At 33.2% G+C, this 21,273-nt stretch overlaps 2 protein-coding genes across 4 annotated transcripts; one reads left to right on the top strand and one right to left on the bottom strand.

Moving 5' to 3' along the window:
• Positions 1-1,490: 1,490 nt before the first annotated feature.
• LOC100248300 (polygalacturonase 1 beta-like protein 3) lies at positions 1,491-3,792 on the top strand. The gene is made up of 2 exons (XM_002266779.5): positions 1,491-1,721; positions 1,814-3,792. Exons 1-2 carry the CDS (start codon positions 1,674-1,676, stop codon positions 3,638-3,640), a joined length of 1,875 nt encoding a protein of 624 aa, XP_002266815.1. The 5' UTR covers positions 1,491-1,673; the 3' UTR covers positions 3,641-3,792.
• Positions 3,793-7,579: 3,787 nt separating this feature from the next.
• LOC100251619 (transcription factor ABORTED MICROSPORES) lies at positions 7,580-10,606 on the bottom strand. 3 transcript variants are annotated; one of them, XM_002263930.4, is made up of 9 exons: positions 10,412-10,606; positions 10,097-10,234; positions 9,838-10,020; positions 9,680-9,758; positions 9,531-9,599; positions 8,669-9,373; positions 8,242-8,568; positions 7,980-8,156; positions 7,580-7,894 (listed from the first exon to the last, which is right to left on the bottom strand). In XM_002263930.4, the coding sequence occupies exons 1-9, from the start codon at positions 10,438-10,440 to the stop codon at positions 7,697-7,699; spliced, it is 1,905 nt and encodes a 634-aa protein (XP_002263966.2). In that variant the 5' UTR covers positions 10,441-10,606; the 3' UTR covers positions 7,580-7,696. The 3 variants fall into 3 exon arrangements, with proteins under 3 accessions (XP_002263966.2, XP_019075824.1, XP_010651162.1); XM_019220279.2 differs by having other exon boundaries at positions 10,403-10,606; XM_010652860.3 differs by having other exon boundaries at positions 10,399-10,606.
• Between the last annotated feature and the right edge of the window lie 10,667 nt (positions 10,607-21,273).

Below are 21,273 nucleotides of genomic sequence, written 5' to 3' on the forward strand. Positions count from 1 at the left end.
TTCTACTTACTCTAGATCCATACATGTAATAAAAATAATCATTAAGTTTGAATATAAATTTACGAAATTTCCATAAATCCATACAAATTTTGATTGAAATATCCAACAAAAATTTAAAGTATTAAATCTTGAATTGCATAAGGCATTAACTACCTAGTTGATCTATACAAAACACAATATTTAAAGATAGATTTTGTCAATGTTTAAGCCAATCCAACATTAACTAAAATTGAAGCCATAAAAATTATCCAATTGTAGAGACATCAGAACCAGTACAAAGTGAAACAATGACCATCATATATAAAATTAGAAAATCCGAAGATGTAAACAGTACAAAGTGAAACCACCATGGTTGGTTTCTCTTCATACCCCCTTGCCGTGCTTTAGTTAGTCGTAGTGTAATTGAGGATTCGAGGAGCCTCAAGAATGGTGGGGTCTGGATCATGATAAAAAGATCCAAATGGCGGCCAAACATTCGTATGTCTGTTTAAATAACGTGCCCCCACTCAGGATATGCGTGCGGCTGCTTAGAGGTGCCCTTTATTTATTTATTTACTTTTCCACTTTGAGCTGCAGGAATTTTCTTTTACTTTTCCAATTTGAATTCCATTTCCTGCAGTGGAGTTACTATTTTCCTGCCTCATGCATATTTATTTATGACGTCAGGAATATTTTATTGTTATTTAGAATAACTATAAATAACTCCATTACTATTATCCAAAAGTTTAATATATTTTTAAGTGGATAATTATAAGTTACTATAAACTATCTCTCTTATTAATTCGTACTTAATGGATGTATAATTTTTTTAAGAAGAAAGGATAGCAGTACTTACATTACAATTAGTCAGGTTTCTTAATTTTTCAACAAAGATGAATTTCATTTACATGAATTTATTAGAGTTTAGTGATCTAAATACTATTTGGATCAATTCGAAAAACTTCACTACGAAATCAAGTTTGATTAACCTATTTTATATATATATATATATATATATATATATATATATGATGCATAATTTTTAAGGTTATAATAATTATGAGCTCATCTCTATCAAATTTTGATATAGTGATTTTTTTTTCTTCGTGATTTTTTCATGGTAACAGGATTGTATATGTGACGATCCGCTCCCTAACTGTGGACAAATTTTTGATATAGTGAATTTTTATTTTTATTTTTTGTGATTTTTTTCATGGTAATAGGATTGTATATGTGACAATCTACTCCCAACCGTATAGATATTATTCGTTAGCTTTAAAACGTAAGACGTTGTGTCTGTATGAGATTATAGGGTCAAATAGATAAACACCTTCTACGAGACCAAACAAATCTCCACACTGAGATCGAAGATTGACTCTGATACCATTTGTGATAATTCACTCCCAATTGTATAAATATTGTTCACTTTGGGTTCAAGGGTCCTAAGAGAAGTCATACTTATATAGCGTTAGAAACTTTTGCTGTATCCCATGCTATCACATATGGTTCTAAGGAAAATCAAGCTTTTCCATAAGACTTTTTTCTTTCAAATATTGAATTATTAACTCAGCTCTTTCATCGTCATAAACCCAGCTTTATAAATTTCTGATTCAAACCCAACGAAAAAATGCCCACCAACGTCTGCAGCTCTCTCAAATTGAAACAGAAAAAAAAAGCTTGAACGACTTAAACTTATGAGTCATCTGTTTCTGATTTTTTTGTACTCAGCTTTAGCTTTCAATGTAGGATTGATTTTGTTGCCACCTCTCTGTTGTATTTTCTCAGCATTCTCTTCTCTTTTTCTTGAATTCTCATCTTTTAATTTACAATGCAGGTTGCTTTGGGAGGAGGCAGTGAGGTTGCAGGCGAATCGCGGGACGGAGCAAACCCATTCACACCCAAAGCGGCTTTGGTTCGATATTGGAATAAGCAGATCGGCAGTGACTTGCAAAAGTCCACCTTTCTTCTCTCCAGGGCATCCCCATTGAGTGCAGTTGAGTCTGCAACTTTTACTAAACTTGCCGCTCAGAATGCCCTTTCCAACTACCTGCCGGCGTTCTGTAAGTCGGCGAATTTATTCTGCTTTCCTGATTTGGGGCAGAGTTTGGAGAAGCATGGACCCAATTCCAACTTCGCCGTCTACTCCAACAAGAACTTCACCAATTACGGAACTGGTGGACACGGAGGAACCGACTCTTTCAAGAACTACACCGACTACTTTCCGGTCGACTCATTCAGGAGGTACAGCCGTGATTCTGCCGGCCACAACGACAATTTCGATAATTATGGTCCCGAGGGCAATACAATGGATCTGAGTTTCAATGGTTATGGATCCGGAGCGACCCGCGGTGTCGGAGAGTTCAAGAAGTACAGCGAAGAATCCAATGTTCCCAACGTCCGATTCAACTCCTACAGTTCCGATGGCAATACCCGTAAACAATCGTTCAGGAGTTACTCCACAGAGAGCAATGCTGGGGATCAGTACTTCACCAGCTACGGCAAAAACAGCCAGGGATCTCCGAACGAGTTCACGAGTTATGGAGAGAACACCAACGTAATCGGATCCACATTCACCGGCTATGGTCGAACTGCCAACGCCGCCAACGATAAGTTCACCTCTTACGGCTTCGGCGGTAACGTACCAGTGAACAACTTCAAGAGCTACGGTGATGGCGGTAATTCAGGGATCGACACCTTTAAAAGTTACAGAAATCAATCCAACGTAGGAGACGACTCTTTCCGATCCTACGCCAAGAATTCCCACTCCGCGGAGGTGAATTTCGCTAATTATGGACAATCATTCAACGAAGGCACGGACACTTTCACTGGGTATGGCAAAGGGGCGACGGGCCACAAAATTGGGTTCAAGTTCTACGGCGTCAACAACACATTCACAGACTACGCTAAAAAGGGCATCTCCTTTTCAAGATACACTAACAAAAGCTCTGAAACCATGATTTCCACGGCTGCTAATGGCAGTTCCGTAAATAGGTGGATCGAGCCGGGTAAATTCTTCCGCGAGTCGATGCTGAAGAAGGGGACTGTGATGCCAATGCCGGACATTAGGGATAAAATGCCCAAAAGGTCGTTTTTGCCCCGCAGTATTTCCTCCAAATTACCGTTTTCAACCTCCAAACTCGAGGAGATGAAGAAAATATTCCATGCCGCGGATAACTCAAGCATGGAGCACATGTTCACAGAGGCATTGGATGATTGCGAGAGAGCACCCAGCAAAGGCGAGACCAGGCGCTGCGTCCCCTCCATCGAGGACATGATCGACTTCGCCACCACCGTCCTCGGCCGCAACGTTGTGGTTCGCACCACCCAATCCGTCGAAGGGTCAAAACAAAACGTAATGATCGGGTCGGTCAAAGGGATCAACGGTGGACAAGTCACCAAATCGGTGTCCTGCCACCAGAGCCTGTTCCCTTATCTACTCTATTACTGCCACTTCGTTCCCAAGGTTCGGGTCTATGAAGCGGACCTCCTGGACCCGAAAACCAAAGCCAACATTAACCATGGTGTTGCCATCTGTCACTTGGACACCTCCGATTGGAGCGCAGGTCATGGTGCATTCGTAGCATTGGGTTCGGGCCCTGGCCGGATTGAAGTTTGTCACTGGATCTTCGAGAATGATATGACCTGGACCATTGTAGACTGATTCATGACCCACCTTGTCAGCTCAGTTCGAACCACTTGGTCAACCAAGCTGGCGCGACCCCGACATCTGCTTGTTCGTTTCCTTCATAACGAGTCATGGTGAAATATTTCAAGGCATTTGCTTCATCTATGTAAGGATGGTAATTTATCTCAGTTGTGCGAGAGCTAAGGAAGGATTAAAATGTTGAAAATTATAAAAATATGGGTAGTTAAAATTTAGATAAATATAGAAAAATGTTGGACAGAAAATTGGTTAAAAAATACCAGTTTAAAAGAAATTGATGGTAAAATAAGTAATAATTTATGAAAACTCAAAAAAATAAAAAATAAATAATAATATATATTTTAAAATTGTTTTATTAGAGAAAATTATATATATATGGATAAAATTTATAATATTAATTTGTAAAAGTTGAAAATATATTTATTAAACACATTTAATATTAAAATTATTATCTAATTAGTATAGATGTATTTAAGTCTATAAAAGAATGATAAGTGTGCATATATAATATTTAATTATTATTTAAAAATATATAAAAAAAATAAATTAAGAAGATTATTATGATGATTTTCAGATCCGTTGAATGAAATTTTAAAGTACCATAGTTAAAAGTAATTCATTTAATTTTTTTTTTAATTTAATATTAATTTCATGTCTTGGGTTCAGATGATGAAGATTTTATTAATATGATACTTCATTCGTACGTGAAAGCAAGAGAAAAGTGACAAAATCAGGATAAAATCCTAAAATATTAAAGAAATATCATGAAATCGAGGAGAAATATCAAGAGACTTTAGAGAAATACTAGGAATTTTCATAGAAATATCAAAAAATGTAGGAAAAAAATAGAGAAATACTAGTAAATAACGACAATATTGGTTGATTTTTGGCAAGCCAAGATTTCCATCCCTTTTTGGTATCACGACCGGTCGATGCACTGAAATTTGAAGATATTTCATTGAAATAATGTTGATATTTTCACCCAAATTTCGCAACGTTTTAATCTTTGAACCTAACAAATGCTTTGATGGCTTCCGAAAGGTGGAAGGTAATGAATGAATGGCTTTCAGTAATCAGTATTAGAACAATGGTGCTTCGCTGGGGCTTCATTTCCTAATAATGGCCTAGAAATCTATGAAAGATGCAAAATTGATGTGAGGTCCACGTGATGTACATGGACAAAATTGCTCTTTTATTATTTAAGCATGTGATAGTTGTGGAAATGGGCCAAAGAATTCTCTCATTACATGGATGCATATGTGATGGATAACATGACAAATGCAATATTGCATAAAACAAACAGGGTCAAGCCCTAGTTTTAGAAATGAAGCTCTTGTACTCAAAACTAGGAGAATAACGAAGACCTCTCTAACTAAGGTTATGGCAAAGACCTCCACGATCAGGGCAATGGCAAATACATAGATAGAAGGGAGGTTGCACAATTGCAAAACCTTGGTGAAGGGAGGGAAATGAGGGTGAAGTCATGATGGTGAAATGACCACAATCCAAGCCTTGGTAAGTTATATATTAATGTCCCTCCCAATCTTAAAGTCTTGAAATTGATTTGATAGGTTCTATCATCAGTTTGGCTTGGAAACAAACCAAGAATCTAAAGCCTATGAAGTAAAAGAAAATGAGTGATGTTAGAGAAAATGTTATAAATTGAATAGATTTATGTTATTGAAATTTCTAGAGAGTAGATAATTATACAACTATTTTGATAAGCCGAATACAATATTAAGCAATGGAATGAAAATATTAGTTTGAAATCTTCAAATTGATAACAAATGTGACAGTGGGAATCAAGCAAGGAAAAAAAATATTGGGATATATTAGCGATATATCGGTGATATATCGTGTATCAGAGAAGACAAATATGATATATAGATAAGATATATCGTCTGACGAAAATATTGGTAAATATCGGTGATACAAGTAAAATATCGACCATAAATAAGAAAAAATCGTTGAAATTTTGGAGATATATTGGATATATCGAAGATATATCGGTGAAAAATCGATAAAAAATTAAATTATTATAAATAAGTTAATTTTAATTATGCTTTAATTTATTTTGTATGCTAATTAAATATAAAATCATAAATAAAATTATCAATATTTTTAAATAAAAATATTTTGTATCAAAATGTACCAATATTTTAAAATAAAAATCATAAATATATTTAAATAGCATAATTAGTAAATTTGCAATAATTTAGTTTTAAATTAATTATTTTATTTTATTTTGATATTCAAGTGTAATAATAGTATATTGAGAATAAATTAACTTAATACATTTTTAAATTAGTATAACATTGAATTTAAATTAGTACATTTTTATAATTAATTAATGTATTTTTTATAGAGGTAAGTAAATTAACTTAATATAGTAATATATTTAAATCATATAATTAGTATATTTATAATAATTTAATTTCATAATGAGTTTACACTTACAAAATTCACATTTCTTATCAGTCGATACTATATAATTAAATTTAATATTGCAAATCATATCATACATATATTAATTTTTTCAACAAAACAATTTTAAAATGTCTATTATACTTCTAATTTCATTTTTAAGAGTTCTTTACTTACATTTTCATAAGTTTTGATGAATTTTTTGTGTATCGATATTTTGTGTCAAAATATCTACCGATATATCTCTGATATATCCGATATATTTGTAAAATCTAAGTATCGATATATCCATGATTACCGATATTTTCATTCTTGAAAACAAGCTCATGCAAAATTTTGATATAGCTCTAGTGTTTTGCATAATAACCTTTTGAGGTTCAACACTCGATGTGAGAATAAACCAATATCAAAGTACCTTATTGATTTGTAGCCTTATTCTAACCTAGTTGTAAAATCTAATAGGCTTAATTCTTCTTAACTTTGATATAGTTCCCCATATATGCCCCCATTTTTATTAAAGCTTTAGCAACTCCCAAGCCATAAGGCTTTAGGGCACTAGGATTAATTAGTGATTTTCTTCGGATTCATACCCTAGTTTCTGGTCAATTATAGGTTTTTCCACATATGCTTCAATCTCAAGACACCTACATTTTGATGTGAACCTCAACTCTTACCTAGGAGTAAAGGGTACTAAATTACTCAATAGGGACTCTTGCCAAAGGCAAACCCAACAACAACTTAAGGATAATAAACCCAAAATTTATCATACAAGAACTTAGACCCTTGATGCCTTCAACCTACCTCACTCGTCTATGTGCACCATGTGTTATAAAGGGTGAACAAGAAATATCCACTTGGATTATTAATGGTTTAGGTTTTAAGTTGAACCATGTTTGTTACTAGGCTACTGCCTAATCAAGTAATTTGACCCTTTGTATTGATGTAACCTAGTTTCAACTTACTCAGCCTCCAAAATTTTGATAAGAAAGACTCTCAAAATTGAATTTAGGGTAAGTGCAAGTATGAGGTACAAGTATGCACAAGGGTTCCTGTTTTTTTTTTTTTTGGTAAATTTTTCATTCTAACCCATCCTTTACCACCCATATATCATCACATCCTATTCATATAATATTCAATAACTACTCACCCCCTGACCTAACCTAAACATTGTCCTTAATGTTTTCAAGTAATAGAGAATAAAGGTATGAAACAATTCAACAATGAGGAAAAAGAAGGGGGAGATGGAAGGATATCCTCCCATAGCACTGGTGAAAGTAGAAGGATGACTTAGAGAATTATTTAAAAGCTATAAAGCGAAATAAATATAAAATAAGACAAATAAAATAAAGATAGGTAGGCATTATTTTATTTTATTTTATTGTTTAAAAATGGATCCAAAATAGGTGCGAAAGGTTAACTTGTTTCTTGTTAAATATGAGTTTGATGGTCCCATAACTCCATAACATCAATGGGTTGTTTAATTTTTGCACTGAAATTAAGAGAATAAACACGTTGAGAATATTCCCCTTTCATTTATTTTTCAGGAACTTCTTTTTTGGAACCATGAAGATGATCATATGTAAACAGTATTATATGTTATGGAAAAAAGGAAAAAGTCGAAGTGATATGCTAATTCTGATGGTGGTGGAGGTGGTGAGAACTGAGAAGATGGCTGTGAAGGTGGTAGTGGTGGTGGTGAAAGTCCAAGCCTCCGCCATTTTCCAAAGGGTAAGCCATCTGATCAGACCATTTTTCAGATGGGCTTTTTGTCAACTCGAGCAAGGAGTCCCTGACATGGTCAGCTTGAACCATCTCACTGTCCCTCTTCTGCTACCAAGATGAGAAAATCAACAGATACACATGAAAATAATTTATCAAACAGTTGATGAGAAGTGTTCAAGGGTGGCCTTACCTCTACTTTGAACACATTAGAAACCAGGCCTTTGCAGCTTGTTACATTTGCATTTGTCACTTCCAAGCCTAGAGAGCTCAGAGCCTCCATCAGCCTCGCAAACCCGCCAGCCTTGTGCTCACAAAACACCTTAACGAAGAACTCATTGCCTTCTATCTGAGCCACTTCCACTTGGGGCTGCAGCATAGTTTCAACTTTCACTTCCAATTGAACACACAGAAAAGAGAATCACAGAATGGAAACAATAAATATCATCAAGTACCTCCATCTGCTGTGCTTTGTCATTGTTGATTTGATCAGTTTCATGGTTTTGCTTAGGGAGCCTGCAGGCACTGCCATTGCCTGCTTCTCCCATATGAATCCCGTTTTGAGCTTCTTCATTTTCAGTTTTAGACCCAATGTTAACTCCTGATCCATCATTGTTCAGAATTTCAGATTGGACATTGTTATGGTTGCTGTTGATGCCTGCATTAATCTTCCCCCCTTCATCGTCTGAATGCTCTTCCAGCTCATCTTGAAGATCCTTTGCTTGTTTCTGCAACTCCTTCACAAATTCTATTGCATCACCCAGAATTGAAGCTCTATCCAACTAGGAATCAAAAATACATCAGATATCAGTAAAAAGTACTAATCATAGTGTGAATTAATCTTGAAGAATCTTGACCAGGCCAAAGAAGAATGACAGCCACCTTAGATATTTTGGGAACCAAAGCACGAAGCGCATAGAGTCTATCATTAAGCTTCTTCCTTCGCCTCCTCTCAGCGACCAAGTTTTTTGATTGAGTCCCTTTTCCAGTCCTCCTTCGGTACTTCAAATCATCATCATCATCAATCTGATCACTGCAGTCTGATACTGAATCAGCTTGGTTTGCCATTTGTTTAGTACTCGAATCCTTATCATCACCCAGCTGCTCCTTGTTTGCTAGAGGCTCCATCATTTCTCTATGCATGTTTTTGGAATTGTTAGTACACACCATCATGGATTTCTGCATTGCCTCCATCTCCTGAAATCCACAATCTGAGGACATAAAGGGGTTAATCACCTTCTCTGAAAGAAATGAGCCATCGGATCCTTCAAAGAAGATATCATTCTTGACGCTACTCTCAGAGGTGTAACTGAATTGCTGCAAGAAGTTCATGGGAGAGCTGCATAGGCGGATTCGTTCAACTGAGATGTCAAATGGCAGATCATTCAAGTTCTCCAATGCTGTTACTGGGGAAATTGTTGCCTGGAAATGATTGTTGGGATCCTTTTCCTCATCTGCATTGCCTGCATTGGCATTAACTGAGAAGATTGTATCAATATTGCTTGAATTCATCATGGCTTCCTGCTCCATCAAGATTATGTTGCACTGTGTTGTGACGAAGTTTACTACGTGTTGATCCTCAGCTACCTATTTCAATAAATAAATGAAGTTACCAATTTCATTTTCATCATGAAAAGATCATTTTTCTTCAAATCAACCTGAAAATACTATGTTAAGAACTGATCAGGCACAATTTGATGCAGCTAATTAATATTTTCAACATTATACGAAACATTAATAGTACTTGATTAGCAACAAACAGTTCAATTAGTCCTCCCAGCACTGGAATCAAGAGCCTGGTCCCAACTGTTTCCTGCAAAAACCCAAGTGGAAAATCATTATCTCGATTGGGGATATGGCCTAGTTTAAATAGGAATTTGGAATACTACTCACTTCGAGAACGCTTGAATCTGAACTATTACAGAAGTTGAGCCATCTGGGTTGGTTTGAAATCAAGGTCTGTCCATGAATGCTGCTTATAAGCATCTATGTCAGGTGAAGTTTTAACTGTATGTCATTTAAGGCGAAAAGGCTGAAAAAAAGGGAGATACCCAGAATCTAGGGAAATAGAAGAAGGCAATTGGGCAAGAAGATCACAAGATTTGGTTCTTGGATGCTGCAACATGGCATCCCTGCAAGGAAGTACACTGGAAACAGGAAAAAGAATCTCCTCTTCACCATTTTGAGTACTGTTTTCGCTTCCAGCACAGCAACAATCCATCCAGTCCAGAAACCTAAAACAAAACCGAATTATGAATCATGAGCTGATCACAAATAGCACAAGACATAGATTGAAGCTTTTCACTCAACCTTTGATCTTCACTTAGTTTCCAAAGAACACAGTAGTCCCAGCTTTTCAATCCCACAAGAGGCCTCAGCCTCTCCTTGAGGCTCTGCACCATGTTGACCATTTCTCCTGTAATTAACATCATGCCCACTTCAAAAAACCTGCATTAAACACAATTCCATGACAAACTATCCATTGCCAAAAAGTTTAAGCTACCAGATAACTAGACAAAAATGAATATTAAGCTTGAATAATCCTTGGGACTAAGAAAAAACAAAAGAAGAAAGCAATGAAAAGGAGAAGAAACAAAAGCGAATATCCATACAAACTTGGATTACTTGATAGCAATAGGTAACTGCAACATCATCCAAGAGACAGCACCCACTTCATCCAAGAAAACCCCATCTCAGCAAATGGGCTGAGAGAGGTAAAAGCAAAAGCTCAAATTCTTCGTTAGTCTAAAATCTTTGGTTTTATATTTGGGGTTTTGGCTTTTACTTTGGTAGGTGAAGTGTAGTGCATGCATGAGAGAGAGGGTGAGAGTTTTGTAAAGAAGATAAGAAAAAACGGAATATAAAAAGGATATATGAGAAGTAATGATGGAAGGGCGTATCGTGTGAGCTAAGAAGGCGTACAAAAGCCTAACTAATTCGGTTATATATTCTTTCGTCTCTCAACTACTCTCCTACTTTGAATCATATTGAAAACTACTCTAAAAGAATCTTCTTCAATTGGATATGTCTTCCAATGTAAATAAGCAAAATATTCTAAATTATCAAAGTTCTAAGATAATTGTAGTATCACGTATTTATATTTTGGAAAAAAAAAAAAACGAAGTTACCAAAGAGGTACTTATTCAATTCCTCGTATTCATAATTGAAAATGCACAAAAAGAAAAAAAATCTAACTCGTTTGGATGAAGCTATAAATAATATGATTAAAGTATAAAAAATAAGACTAAAACATAAATGAAATGAAATCAAGTTACAAAGCAGTTAGTATAAAGTAATTAGGCCTAAATGCATACGTAATATAACTTAATTAGTCACACTTTTCTGAAGGTACCTCTCAAGCAATCTAATCAAATCTTTATATCTTTAGTACCTTGATTGTGTTATCATATTTTCACTTACACTAGAGGTGTAATTTGATTGAATTAACCTAACTCAACATGAAGTTTGGATGAATTTGAGCAATCATCTTTTAATACTCGAGTTGAGTTTGGGTTAAGTTTTTTTAACCCGAACTGAAGTTGGATTTGGATCAAAATTTAAACAACCTAAGCCTAACCTGAATTTGATTTAATATTTTTATAATATTACAAAAAGCTTTTTCACTAGTAGCCATATTCAAATCCATCAAAGCGTTCCTATCTATTGTGGTGCATCTCATTTATGAGATACAACAATTAGATATCGAGATAACATTCTTGAAAGGTCATCTTAATGTTAGTATCTATATGATGCAACCAGATATTTTCATAATAAAGGGTTTTGTTTGTACAAGAAGACATAGTGAAAGCATAGTGGTGCTTTAAGATCTTGTAGGTAGATGACAATCTACTCATTGGGAATAATATAGAGACATTGTCACTAGTCAAAATTTGTTGTCTACTTAGTTCTATATGAAAATCTAGTAGGCACAATAAATTCTTGGGATTAAGGTCCTTATAGATGCAAGATTATGAAAATTTTGTTATGCTATATCATCTACATTAACAAGCATTTGTTCAAGTGCATGATGCAAGATAAAAAGGGTTGCTCCATTTTGGTTTAGAGTTATCTTTCTCAGATTAATTAGTATCATTGGACATTTAAGGAGATAATACCTTATTGGCACAATTTATGAGAGTTGAATTAACTCTTAGTTCATTTATATGCATATAAGGATGTTTTGATAATTACAAAAGATTGTATAGGGATTAGTAAACAATATTTTTGAATTGAGCTAATTAATTAATTAGAAGATCATGTAGAGTTAATTAATCAATTAAAATCTTATTTGGGCTAGATTAAGTGATCTAAGCCTATGATGGACTCAAGTCACTTAAACCCAGTTAGGAACCCTATAAAATACCCCCTTAAGGCTAATGGTTTCTATACTTTAGTCTTCCATCATCTAATGAGAGAAAATCCTAGCCTCCACCCTCCCAAACCTCTCATCGTTTGTGTGCTAAAGAAAAAAGGAGAGCCATCGGGTAGGAGATCTTAGGTTCACAAAACTTCCAATGGCTATAAGATTGATCTTCATCGAAAGGAATTGATTTGGGAATATCCAAATTAGAGGTATTGTTTTCTAAAGCACTATTATATATCTTTTTAATGTTAAAAATGGTCTTTAATTTTTGCTTTTGTTGCATAATATCTAAATGCCTCAGGTAGTTTTTATGCGCCTAACTTGATCATAGGATAAAAAATAGAGTGATTCGGGATTCCTTTCAATCTTAAAGACACGTGATCAGGAAATTTATGATCGTTATAATTCCTTAACTGGAATTTGACATATGCTCTTAGAGAGTTAAAGTATGTCAAGTGATTATATTATAGAAGGATTTGAGACTCAAAGATTTGAGAGGTTGATAGCATCTACCTCATTAGATTACAAACACCAATTCATAGGAACTCTGCATGCAATGAATAGTAGGTCATAAACACAAGTTTACATCTCATTTTAATATCATAAGATATTGGAGTACAATTGGCTCTCTATAATAGGATGTTGATTCAACTTCAGAATTAGATTTTGAGTTAGTATTTTCTTATAGGTCTCAATAGTACTTCATGCTCATATTCCTTGGTGGTACATTTATCGAGGGATATTTAGGTTCCTTATTCATATATATATATATATATATATATATGCATAAAGATGTTTTCGTAAAAACACAAGGTTGCTTTAGAGTCTATGAATGGTCTTTTTTTTATTATGCTAATTAATTAATTAAGACCAAATGGGATAGATTAAGTGACCTAAACCATAGATGAGTGTGGACCCGTATTTTTCATCTGTGTTCCTAGTTAATGGTGAGACTTGCTTTTTATTAGTGAAAATTTGATTTTTGAAAAAGTTAGTCTCCACTTATTTTAGTTTATTTTTAAAAAGAAAATAAAGTAAGAAAGAAAACTTTGTGTAATTCCTTATTTGAAAAAATGACAAGTTTGTAAACCAAAAATGGATTTAGGAATTAAGTTGCCTATTGGGAAAGTATGGTAATAAGTTATAGCAGCCCTTTAACCTTGTATATCTATGGTCTCTACTAGACAAATGAAGAAAATTATGACAATTGATTAATTAAACATGAATATTGAAAAAAAAAACACAATACAAGCAAACATACAACATGACATTAGCTAAAAAATAAATTACAAGAATATAAAAAACTGATATAAGCTAAAAGCACAAAATGATTTATTAGAAAATATGTTTATTATTCCAAATGTCATAACACAATTTTAAAGAAAATTCAATTGTTTATTTACAAATAAAGTTCAGTTTATTAACAAATGATTTGATTTATTTATTCAAATTGAAAGAGGTGTTTTTTTATTTATTTATTTATTTATTTATTAGAAGAGTTTATTGAATAAAATTTCATTTAAAGAGAAAAGTTTGAATTTGATTTTATTTATAAAAAAAATGATTTTTATTTATTTTTACTAGAAAAAGAATGAATTTTTATGATTCTATTTTCAAGGAATTCAATTCAATTTTTGTTTAAAGACTTTTTTTTTTTACAAATAATTAAAAGAAAGTGATTTTTACAAAATCATTTATAGAAAGAAAATTCTAATTTGATTTTATTTACAAAGAAATTGATTTTTATTAGTGATTTTAAAAAGCATCAATTTGATTCTTATTTTGGGAAAAAAATTATGAGGAAAAAGGTTTTAACCAATTTATTAAAAAAGAGAAATTTCAATTCAAATTTTATTTAAGAACAAGTGGCTTTCCTACAAAGTATTAAAAAAAACTTAACAAATTTATTAAAAAGTAATCTTTTTCTAAATTTATTTAGAAAAAGAATTTCACAAATTTATTTATTTTTCTTTATTTACAACAAGAGATTCCATTAAGAAATATTTTTTCTTTTTACAAATCCTATTTACAAAAATGATTTCACAATCCAATTTTTATTAAAGATTTTTTTAAATACAACTTTCATTTCCAATCCAATTTTTGTTTCAGAAAAGATTTTATTTCAACTTTTATTTTCAATCAAATTTTTATTTTAATATTTTTTTACCAATTTACTCAAAAAGGAATTTTACAAATTTATTTCAAGTCCAATTTTATTAAGAAAGAAATTTTGAATTTTATCTATAAAAAAATTGTTTACCAATTTAATAAAAAATGTATTTCAATTTAATTTTTATTCAAAATGTTTTTACAAATTTTATTTCTGAAATTATTTACAACTCAAATTTTTTATTTAAAAAGAGATTTTTATTTGAAAAGAAAGATCTTGACATTTTTACAATTTTATTGAAAGAAACTTTGTAGTTTTTTGTTTTTTAAAGCATTTCTAGTTTCTATTTGGAAAATGATTTTACAAATTTATTTTCATAAAGTGATTTTATAGTTTTTATTTGGAAAAAGTGATTTTACAAATCTTATTTGAAGAAGTGACTTTGCAATTTTATACAAAAACTATAAGAATTTTGTAGAAAAGTCACTTAATTAAAAAGAAAAAGATTTGAAGTCTTTTTTTACTTTAAAAAAAATTAGATTTATAAATTTGATATTTGAAAATACAATGGAATGAAATGGAAAGAAACTTCACAATAAACATATGGGAGAATATGAATAAATTAGATAAAATAATAAAAAGACTAAAGATAAACATCAAAACTAAAATATAACAAACATATATATGAGAAAAAAAAAAGTACTTAAAAAAAATATACTGTAAACAAATATTCCTAAAGATAAATAAAAAGAAATAAATAAACAAGTAAGGGAATATACCCAATATTATGCAGTGAAAGAACAATAAAACAAAAAAAAAATAGAGAGTAGTACTCTCCAAGCCATCCCCATTGCTTAAACCCTTAGGGTTCTTCACTTCATATAACCTCCCATGGGAAAATCCAACCCTCCATGTGTTTAGCATTCAGGCTTAGCCAAAGAAATCTAAGAAATAGGCTCATGCATAGAAAATAAGAATAGCATAAATAAATAAATAAGTCTGACACTAATAACAAACTATCATCAAATTAGTTCAATAAATTTCATCAATAAAAATAGGTTCAAATGAATAAATGAAACTTAATGAAAATATCCAACATACCATAGTCCCAAATCCAAAATTCCAATTAATAACCAATACAACGTATCTACAATCCTAAGTTCAATATTCATAAATAATGCACTATGAAGATCAAGAAATAATAATAAATAAAATAAATAAAAATAAGGAAATGAGGACTTATCTTGAAACCCAAATAAAGAAAAAATGGTGGTAGTGGACTTGAAAAGGGTGGTGTCATGTGATGATAGTCATGGAAGCATGTGGTGTGGTTAACGGATAAGAGAATGAGAAACAAAGAAAACAGGTGTAGAAGAAATAGGAAATGAAAGAGAGAAAGATAGAGAAACAGAGAAAAAAAAAAGATGAGAAGGGAAGAGAAGTGTCATCGATCAAAGAGGCTCGTCGGTGGTGATTAGTAGCCGAGATAGTCACTGGTAGGAAGGCACAGTGAAGGTAGGGTGGTGAAGAATGGTAGCAATACAAAATGGGAAAGAAAAGAAATAAGAGAGAGAAAGAGAATACATAGTGAAATGAGAAAGAGTGAGATGAGATGAAAAAGAGGACTGTTGGTCAACATCGTAGAACTGCTAGTGATGCTACCAACATCAAAGTAGTGGCTGGCCATGGAGGTGGTGGTGGGTGTGGAGAAAGAAAAAGGAAAAGAAATGAAAGAAGAGAAAGGAAAAGGAAAAAGGAGGAGAAATCCCAATGGGAGTAGGCAACTGAAGATGGAAAGAATGTGTGGTCTTTAGGGTTTTAGATGAATGAATGGTGTAAATGAAGGGGAAAATGAATGATCAAGATGGGTTCTTCTAAAATGGGTATAAAATTTGGTAGTCTACAATGGACTCAAGTCACTTAAACCCACAAGGAAACCTATATAAACCTCTTTTAAGGTTTTAAGGCTTGAGACACTCTTGACATTCAGTTTTTCAAAGAGGAACCCTAGTCTCCACCCCTTCAAAAGGGGATTCCACCTTCTTACATGTTAAGATTCAGGAAAAAAATATTATTGAGTTGAAAGCTTATTGGCTTTTTACACCCGTTACACTTCTTTGTAGATTGGAAACAATTTAGGAACATTCATATCATAATTATTGCATCTAAACTCCAAAACTAAAGTTTTTAATATTAACGTTTACCACTCTATATTGATTTGGCTCAAGGTATATATAACAATGATAAAACCTTACATAAATAGAATTTAAGAATCACTAGGAATCCATGATATCAAAGAATAGACAATTGTATCATCCTCCAAGCTAAAATTAGAGGGCATTTACTTTTCATACCAATTCCTTAGCCCCTACTTTATTTCATTATTGAGTTTAACTATTCCCATTAAATCCTACTTTAGCTTTTCATATTTCATATCCCAAGAAAGCCTTTTAACCTCTCATAGGTGTGTTGTCACCTACACAATCCATTAAAGAAAGATAAAGAGTTATTCTTGAAAATTAAAGAATTCAAAAGCAATATATTGATTGATAATAATTGAGAAAGAAATACCAAGCAAGATCCTTTTCTATCTTATTCTTTAAAAAAAAAAAAAAAAACTCTAAACTCTTCAAAAAAAAAAAAACTAAAAATTTGAGTTTTTATAGTTTGGGTAAGAACCTTACATGTGGCATGTTCCTATTGGTCACTTATTTTCCAAAAAGTGCTTAAAAATAACTAAAAACTAATAAAAATCTAACTTTAGAATGTCTGGGCCCCATTTTGGATTGGAGAAGTGTCAAAATGTTTCATATTGAGAATTCACAAGTAATGTGGAATTGGAGTAACTAAAGTCGAAATCAATTTTAACATGTATTTCAACTTGGTAAGTTAGGAATTTTGACATGGTAATGTGCATTTCAACCTCTATTTTGATATGAACTTCTCATGTCAAAATTTTCATTCCAACAAAAACATCGTCAAAATGGCTATCCAATTTTAACATGAGGTTCTGTTTCTGTATTGCTTATTCAAGTGGCTATAACTTCTTCATTTTATCTCCAATTCATGCACTATTTGAGGCATTAGATTTTTGAATTCTCAAGCTTCAAATTGATATGTGTCCTGCTTGAAATGATCTTAATGAATCCTTCAAGATTCACGTCAAAGTGAAAGTATATGCAACTATGAGGCGATCTTAAACTCTAATTCCTATATTAAACTTCAAGTTTTATAGCCTTTAGCTTTTCTTTTTGTGTCTCATTAACCTTTATAAACTTGTTTCTCATATCTCATCCTTTCTCCATTTTTAGTTGTCAAAGCTCTCATTATGTTTCTATTAGGATTGAGCCTTAGAAAGCATGACATAATATATGATTACTACTCAAAAAGTGCTATTTCATAGCTTGTAATGAACTCTTTTGAGTATTAGTTAACACCTTTTAACCCAATTAACATATTAAGGACCCTTGCAATCAATTCTAATCAAATTGTGTTAAGTTTTGGTGTTTTGATAGCTTTTTTATCACCAAAGCAATCAGAGATTGAGGAGAGTTCTTTGGAATGCAAGAAGTAAAAGATGTTCGGACACACCATCGGATGGCGGCGGAAGTCAATGATCCGGACAACATATCCGGATAGGATATGCTATCGTCCGGGTGTGATGTTCACGAGTGTCGTGTGCCTCTTCCTGAGGGAGTCCGGATAGGGGGAGCGCGCCACATGTCCTCTTGGGGAATCCGGATGGAGTTGATCCGGATAGCCTTGCGCGCTCCGTGTCATCCAGGAGAGGGGTCCCTACACCTTGCACACGCAGATGGTCCCCCTTGCGCAGCATAGCTCAGTCCACCCGGGGAAGAATTCCGTGCGCCAACATTTCATATCCGGAATTCCGTGCGCCGACATTTTACATCCGGATATCTCACAACCGGATGGGAGAGGAGGACGTTTCAACTTCTCTAGTCAGACATATCCGGATCCTCTGATAGCGCTTACCAGGAGAGTTTTTCTCTCAGTATGTAGTACTGCGGTGTTCTCCTGAAGCTTCCTGATATTTCTGACCGACATCTTGAGATATTTCCGACCGACATCTTGAGATATTTTGTTTTAGATATTTGTTGTCTAAATCCCCAAACTCTCCTTGTAATCCACCTATCATAGGATTCCTTAGTCTTTAAGTAAGTACAAAGGGTGAATAACCTCATATATATAGTTTGTAATTTTCTTTACAAAGGGATCGATCATGTAATTAGTGAAAGGAAGAAATATAATTCACAGAGCACTTGCTCTGTTTTTCCTTCATATAATTGTTTTCTCGTTAGTTTTCTTACTAGCCAAACAAGCTTTGAGGAAGTTTCCTCAGAGAATGAGTGGCTAGACTTTTAGTTCCTTGGAGTTAAGGTTGCCGGGAAAGGTTCCAAGTGCATGAATTAGTAGCTTTGTGGTTTCAGTCATTAATGAAGAGAAAGTGTGATCCTTAAATGATTTCTATGTTTTTAGTTAACATAAAACACCTTCAAGTCACTTGAGCCAACACTTGGTAAGGCACGTGATCTCCGTCCATGAAGATGCACTTGTTTATCTCTTGCAAGCTTTTGGGAAGTGACTTGGAGGTAGGATTTTCTAGAATTGCCAACACTTGGTAAGCTTTTGGATTACAATGAGACATCCATTAGTTATCTCTTGCGAGCTTGAGAAAGGAAGTCCAAAGTTAAAGATCACCTTGAATGGCAAATGCTAGGTGAGAGGCACGAGCCATTACAAGTTGCATCAGTGAGAGAGAATTAGAGTTGAAATCCATTTAAAGGTTACATCTGTACAACACCGGTTAGAGAATTGACTATATGTTAATTCTCTAATGCGAGGAAATGAACCAAATGACCAGAGCTCTGTTTTTGCATAAGGAACCTTCCCTGTGAACCTAAACCTCCAAGGAATGTTTTTCTTCATAAGTAATTTCCATTACTTTCTTTTTGGTTAGTTTAAGACCAAACCCTTTTCACTCAAACATCTTTATGTTTTCTTTTAAAGCTAACCTTGAAATGAAAAAGTACCAACTCAGCTTTGAATTGGTATCAGTGGAGAGTTGAAAACCCTTCCCAGTGAATGCTCCTAGAGCCACTATACTATATTAGCTAAAGCTATCCTAATGCATGGTGATATAGGTTATAAATTTTGTTGATCACTTCCTCAGTCAAGGAGCACCAGCTGGACATGAATCAGCTGAGACACCAATTGGGAACGAATCAATATAACAGAGTAATATTCATTTATATTTATTGATATATATTTCTTGGTTTCCCTTTATTATCTCATATGTGTTAATTGATTATTTAAGCATACACGCCCTACATCACTTACATTGTACATGATTTGGGTGCATTAAAAGTTTCATAGAAGATCTAGGTCATGGGTTTTTTTTAGGATGATGAGTTGTCTATAGTTGGTTCATGAATTTAGGCAATCAATTTAAGATTATAATGCACTACCTCCTGATTGAAGGGATGACTTATCTTAGTCATCGAGATGGTTTTTTCATGGTGAACACAATAATATATGTGATGCACATTGAATAAGACTTATAATGAATCATGATTCAAGGCTATCTTGATAGGTGATAACACTCTCTTCTTAGATTATGGATATTAGTTCATGGGGAGTCTGCATGGAATAAATATTAAGACACAAACCCAAGCTTTCGTTTTATTGTAATAACATAGGATACTAAAGTGCAATTAATTTTCTTTAGTGGAATGTTAAATCAACTTCAGAATTGGATTTTGAGGAAGCCAATATTTTTTTATGGATCCCAATAGTTCTCACTCGAACTTCTAAATCAAGGAAACACATTTGTTTTAAGGATATTAGGTTTTAGGGTTCATAAGTGTGCATAAGAGTGTTTTGGTAAAAATACAAGTTGCACTAGATCATAGAAATTAACTTTTTGGCATAGGTTAATTAACTAATTGGAGCCCAATAGGGCTAATTAATTAATTAGGATCCAAGTGGGCTAGATTAGGTTGTCCAAGCCTAATTGAACTTAAGTTACTTAAGCCCACTAAGAGTCCTAATACCCCTAAGGGTTTCCTACACTCTTTTACTGTCTTTTTCCAAAGAGCCTCCATAGAGATTGAGAAACCCTACTTTTCATCTAAGAGAGAAAAGTCCACTATTTTCTTGTGCCTAGAGTGTTTTAAGGAGAGATCATTGGAAGGCTAATAGGTAGACAACATCTCCTACGAATTCAGACTTGTTCTTCACCGCATAAATTAGATTTGGGAACATCTAGATCTAGGTATGGTTTCTTTTTTCTAGATTATTATTTTATTTGATTTTTTTTTACCATTGTTTCTACTAGAATAGTTTCTAGAGAAGCCTAGGGTAGATTACTTGCTCTCTATTCGATCCAGGGTAAGGAAACGAATAAATTCAGAGTTCTCATCAGTTTCACATTCTTAGAGCTTCTTCTAAACATATTTGGCATCTTTTCTACCATGAATGACTACTCTTGCAACTTGTATCTTTAAACCTAAGATTTAACTAAAGATGTATCTTAGATAGACAAAGTTTTTATCAATAATTCAAATTAAGTTGAGTGAGTTGAGCCTTTATATTGCATAACTAATTCTCAATATGTGCCATTAAAACACAATTTGTGGCTCTAATTAACTAGGAAGCATCTATTGGAGTAAATTGACAATAAATTGATAGAATCAAGAAATTTTGATATGGAAAGTGGAAGTGAAAGAGAAAATTCATTTCAACATCAAATCAACAATAGAGGACAAACCAATATCATTTTCTATGTCAAACTCCTTTATGTCCCTTTTAGTATTGCATTCTCAATCTATTACCCTCGGATATTTGGAGATTAACATCCGATGTTGAAATTTCAATAGAGAATCGATTCTAAAGTTGATTTCAACCCAATGTCAACTTATTATGACTTGTTTCCTTCTTTAAAATTGCTTCTTCATGATTTTTTTTTTGTCAGTTTTATATTATATTTAGACTGTT

Source organism: Vitis vinifera, chromosome 1, assembly GCF_030704535.1.
Source record: "Vitis vinifera cultivar Pinot Noir 40024 chromosome 1, ASM3070453v1".
Taxonomy (NCBI): domain Eukaryota; kingdom Viridiplantae; phylum Streptophyta; class Magnoliopsida; order Vitales; family Vitaceae; genus Vitis; species Vitis vinifera.

What these genes read in the sequence shown, in the direction of transcription:
- LOC100248300 (XM_002266779.5), top strand. Translation starts at nt 1,674, where the DNA reads ATGAGTCATCTGTTTCTGATTTTTTTGTACTCAGCTTTAGCTTTCAAT. An exon ending in ACTCAGCTTTAGCTTTCAAT is followed by an intron (nt 1,722 to 1,813) that starts GTAGGATTGATT and finishes TTTACAATGCAG; the next exon opens with GTTGCTTTGGGAGGAGGCAG.
- LOC100251619 (XM_002263930.4), bottom strand. Translation starts at nt 10,440, where the DNA reads ATGATGTTGCAGTTACCTATTGCTATCAA. An exon ending in AACTGTTTGTTGCTAATCAA is followed by an intron (nt 9,374 to 9,530) that starts GTACTATTAATG and finishes TTATTGAAATAG; the next exon opens with GTAGCTGAGGATCAACACGT. An exon ending in CTAATGTGTTCAAAGTAGAG is followed by an intron (nt 7,895 to 7,979) that starts GTAAGGCCACCC and finishes TCTTGGTAGCAG; the next exon opens with AAGAGGGACAGTGAGATGGT.